Raw genomic sequence first — 5,000 nt, 5'->3', positions numbered from 1 at the left:
TTTCAGAACCCAGATAGCAAGCGGATGTGTAATGATTCTGGGCCATATATGGGCCGGAACTAACCCAGCAAACACGCAACGTCAGGGAGACGTTCAGATCATGTCTTAATAACGTCCGTCGGTCCAGAACCCCATTTGTACGTCTGCTGGACCCCTCAATATTCAAACGTCTGGCTTGGACCCCTCTAAGACGTCTGTGGACGTGCAGAACGGGTTCAATATCTGAACGTAAAAAAAAAAACATTCACTCTGGCTCCTAATTGGATGTCTTTGGACGTCCGAAAAAGTCAAAAAAGACATCTAAAAGACGTCTTTTAGACGTGTCTTTGCTCAGTGGAAAGCCACAAGGGCCAGATCTGGCCTGTATTTGGCCCAGACAGGGTTCCCACGCTTGCCTTGAAATAATTTTCCATGCTACCTCCTGATTTTCCAGGTACCATATTAAGTGATGATCTATAGGCCCCTGAAGCTTTCCGCCCCCATCCGCGCCCCCCTCCCCTCACACACACAACCCCCTAGGACACCTGACTACTTACTTGATTTAAAAGATGTGCCAGTCAAGTCTACATTGTAAATGCTTAGAGATTGTCTTATTGATAATATCAATGCATTAAATAATGCAACAAGCTGTAGATGAACAACAATTTATTGAACTGGAACTTTGAGACACATGAGCACTGGGATTGATATGTTCTCTCTTCCACTCCTCTCCTATCTCATCCTGTCCTCTTCTCTCCACACCTCCCCTCTCGTGTCCGCTCCTGTCTTCTCTTCCTACTCTTCTCAACTCCTCTCCACCTTTCTCCCTTTTCCTCTGTCATCCTCTACTCTCTTATCCTCCTCTCTTCTTCTCCTCTTTCATCTTCTCCCCTCTTCTCTTCCTCCTCCCTCTTTCCTTCTGTGCCCTCCTGGCTCCTCCCCCTCTCCACTCCTCTTCCTCCTCCTCTCTACAGTCTGAAGATCTGAAACATAATGTTATTTTGAGTTAAAATTGGTCATCTCCATAAGCTAAAATGGTGTTATATTTGTCTTTAGGAGGGTGACCAATAAATATTACAATCTTTCATACATCCATAAAGGCTATTGCACATACCTCATTGCTTTAACTTATTGACAGACTCTTGCAGCTCTTTCAGGGCTTTGTCTAGAGCTGCCACCTCTTCATTTTTATCAGCAACCCCTTTCCGATAGGCATTTGATTTTGACAGCAGTGTAAAATCGTGCTTCTTCTCTGCCATGACTGCCATTTCATGTGCTTCTTTCTCCATTGTTTCAGCGCTTGTCATTACTTTTTGCCGCTTTGTTTTCACTTTCTGGATTTCCTGGCAGAGCTCCTTACTTTTCTTCTCTTTGGTGGTTTGCTCTCTCAACTTCTTCTGGTCTTCCAGATACATCTCATATCTTGTCCTTGCTCCTCTGCAGTGTTGCTTGAGGTCTTTTGGAAGAGCTTCATCTGTGTGCCCAGCCATTGCATCGTGGACCAAGCGCATTGCTATTAGCGTCTTCTCCTGTAGGTTTTCAACAAGCATATCCTTGTTAACAGAGTACCCCCTTTCTACTGCAGCTTGTCCATGAGACAGCGTGAAAAGACATTTAATGATGTTCCACAGTTCTGCATACTCTTCTTTGCCACTGAGATATCTTCAGAAGAATTCATCAAGTCTGCAGCTGTAAACAAATTCTTGGAACTCTGCTTTGTGGTTTGTGTTGACATCGAGTGAGAATGCTTTATACTGAGAAAGGACTTTGTCACACTCTGTGGCAGGGCACCATCCAGCATTGAGGAGAACCTGAAGGAGTTTCTCAAACATTGCTGTTGCACTTTCGGTTTCTGTCACAATCATCACAGGGTCAAGGGACCTCATATGCCGCACAGCTGGATACATGAGAGGACTTCTCTCCATTATTTTCTTGCAGGTCATTGCGAGTAAGGAGACACATTCTTTTTTGAACTCCACGATTTTCACTGGATTTTCCTGGAGCTTCTCAGATGCCTTCTGCAAAGCCTGCTTGGTTGAAAAGCCTATGTCTAGGTGTTTGAGTGGGACATGGATTTGCTTCTCTTGGGGGTCCAGTTTAGTGAGCTGGAGAGGTGTCTTGATCTTTGCCAGCTCTTCTCTCTTGATAAAGCATGACAGCAGGCCTGTCAGGGTGCTTTGGAGCTCCTTTGCCAAGAATGGCACCATTGGGGCATCTGTCTGAAATACCTCCAAAAAAGGCTTCAGCTGTCTTGCAACAAAAGCGAAAAACTCAAGTTTAGCCAGGAAAAGAGGGTCTTTGGTTGCCTTCTTGACTGTCAAGTAGGATGCAGATGTTGGCACTTTACTCTTCGGAAGTTTCTTGTGGCTGTGGATGTACGCCGTCACAACTGGCCACACTTCGATTGCCCGCTCAGCAACTTGCAAGTCTTCAACCCATCGAGTGGCACAGAACTTAAGAGGAAATCTTGCCGTTTTAGTCAGCTCACTGAAATCCTCTCGCCTTGCTGGCGAGTCATGGAACACCTGCCAAAGCGCTCTCAGCGCATCTCCGATTTTCCAACCTGTTTCCCTCTCTCCGGTCTGGAAACTTCCATGCACAACATGCAGACCACAACTTCCCAGGTTGATGAGCTTTGGTGCATCTGGGTCCTCTTTGCTCTTGTCCTCTTGGAATATTCGTAAGAACTTCCAATTCACTGTAGGGCCGTCCATCGATATTTGCAGGAGCTTCTTGGGGTCCAGAGGTGACAGGGATCTGTTGATGCCCTCCAAGAGCTTCTCTGCCTGAGTGTGTCCTAGGAACTCTGAAGTGAAGTAACGCACAGCTACTTTCCCTTCGCGTTCACTCCAGTAGCGCAGAATGATATCCATCTGTTCTGTTTGTGTCACTTTGTTAAGGCATTCGTCAAAAGACACTACATGACACTTTGCTTTTCTTACGTCTTCGATCAGCTGCTCTTTAAAATGAGGATACAAGCCAAAACATATAAGGTAAGCCGATTTTGTTGCGCCACATGTAAATTGTTTGGCAATTTCGCTGTCTGGGAACATCTGAGCAAATGTGTTTGAAATGTCAGAGTTGGAGTTGAACGAGAAGTGTGACCTGACCATCTTCATGACCCAGCGAATCTCTGCTTCAAATACAGCTTGGCTTGAAAAAAATGTTTTCCCCTGAGATCCAGAGCATTTTTCCGTAGGCTGTTCACTGCTGGTACTGGGCACCTGACTGTCACTTTCGTTATCCTGGCTTGTTGGGCCGCTTCTTCCCTCTCCTGTTTTTGTAGTCAAGAAATCTGTCATTCTTCTTTCATTATTTAGCTGTCCAGCTACCTTGGTGTGGGTTTGTCCTTTTGAATGGCTCTTGAGGGAAGCGACCCCCATATTGCTGATGTCAAATGACTTGCGGCAAAACTTGCAATAAGCCTTGTGGACATCTCCTGGTACCTCTCCAATCCAGTCCTTGTATTGGGAGTCATCTTTCCAATAGGACTTGAATCTGCAGCGTGTCATTGTCACTCACTCCTGTAATGCATCACACATTTGAGATGTGTGATGTGTAGATGTGTAGAAGGGGTAGTATGCCTACTCTTACTCTGTAAAAGCTTTTGTAAATCAAACTAATGAACCTAAAAGGGAAAACATAAGGCTGGTTCCCCTGTGGCTCCTCAGTACAGCAACCTCACTAGTAAGCTTAGCTTAACAGTATAGATGTATAGAATCAGTCTGGTCATGATCAATGATTTAAAAAAATGTCTCACCCCAAATGTTCCTATTTAGTGGTATCATTTTTCCCCAAATGTTCCTATTTAGTAGTTTCATTTTTCTTTCTTTCTTATATCAAGTATATATAAGAATGAATGTTACAAAATTGATCAAGACTAGACTGGTCATGTCAACTAGTATAGAAGTAATGTCACAGCCTAATGTGAAAATGTATTGGTAGTTAGCTAGCAATGCAAGCTAGCCAACACTAGATAGTTAGTTAGCAAGCTGAATGTTGGCTAGCAAGATTGCACTGCATGTGCTTGCTAACCATCATTAATGAATCCAAATTCAAAACAAACACCCCTAAATGTGGTGAATAACACGGTTTTAGGAAAAGTCAATGAGTGAAATACATATTGGGATCAAACATAGTTCTAGTATTTTAAAAGCAAGGTAAAAATTACCTCAACATTTCTAGTGTAAGCTGCTAGCTAGCAAGTTACTAGCTCGCTAGCTAGTTAGCAAGATTGCACTGCTTACTAACTAACGTTGATAAACCCAGGTTTACCACACAGTTAAAACACAGCTACTTACATTTGAGGATAAACTTGCATAAGATGTGGATGTCAAGGCTCCCGTGTTGGCTGGGAAATGCATGTATCTGACCCTTCTATTGAGATCGCGAGTAATGTTTCTCGGTTATTATTCCCGAAGTCCACCAATCCGAAACTATACTTTTAAAGTCCATATCACCAGGTTGCCTGCATCAAATTCCAACATCCAATATACCAGACAGAATGCCAAGAGCATGCTCTACAACATAGGTTCATCCATTTCTATCTACAGTAAAAGCTGTTCACATGTAAAGGGTTTTTATAAACTCATCTTAATTCTGTGCTTAATAGTTTCATTTTATTACTATTTTACACATCATCCAATAAAAATTTCCAGGACAACTGTTTCAATTTCCATGTAAGTGTTCACTTTTGCTCAGTTTCCATGACTTTTCCAAACCTGGAAAATGAAAAAATAAATTCCATGTTTTCCATGGTTTCCAGGTACCGTGGGAACCCTGCCAGATCTGGCCTGTATATGGCCCAGATCTGGCCTGTATATGGCCCAGATCCGCTTGCTATCTGGGAAGGCTGTGGTGTTCGTGTGTTTGGGGCGCCGCCCCCCCGCTGACAGGCCCCTCCCCCTACCGTCGGCGCCGGGCGTGTAGTCGGGGGAGTAGACGGAGCTGATGTCGTCGTGTTTGGGGTCGTGGATGGTGTAGTCGAAGGGCATGCCTCGCAGGAGGTCGAGGTCGGGCCA

At 44.3% G+C, this 5,000-nt stretch overlaps 1 protein-coding gene across 1 annotated transcript in view; it reads right to left on the bottom strand.

The window, feature by feature from the left end:
• LOC311327434 (protein GREB1-like) overlaps positions 1-5,000 on the bottom strand; it is a gene marked incomplete at both ends in the record, with an annotated part of 18,105 nt that overhangs the window by 5,613 nt on the left and 7,492 nt on the right. Inside the window, 1 exon segment of the mRNA XM_084460471.1 lies at positions 4,889-5,000. This exon segment is cut by the window's right edge and continues 44 nt beyond it. Within this exon segment, the coding sequence (XP_084316597.1) occupies positions 4,889-5,000 (112 nt within the window).

The sequence above is a fragment of the Borostomias antarcticus genome (genome assembly GCF_949987555.1).
Source record: "Borostomias antarcticus genome assembly, chromosome: 32".
In the NCBI taxonomy this organism is placed as follows: domain Eukaryota; kingdom Metazoa; phylum Chordata; class Actinopteri; order Stomiiformes; family Stomiidae; genus Borostomias; species Borostomias antarcticus.
This window is presented reverse-complemented; position numbering and strand designations above follow the sequence as displayed.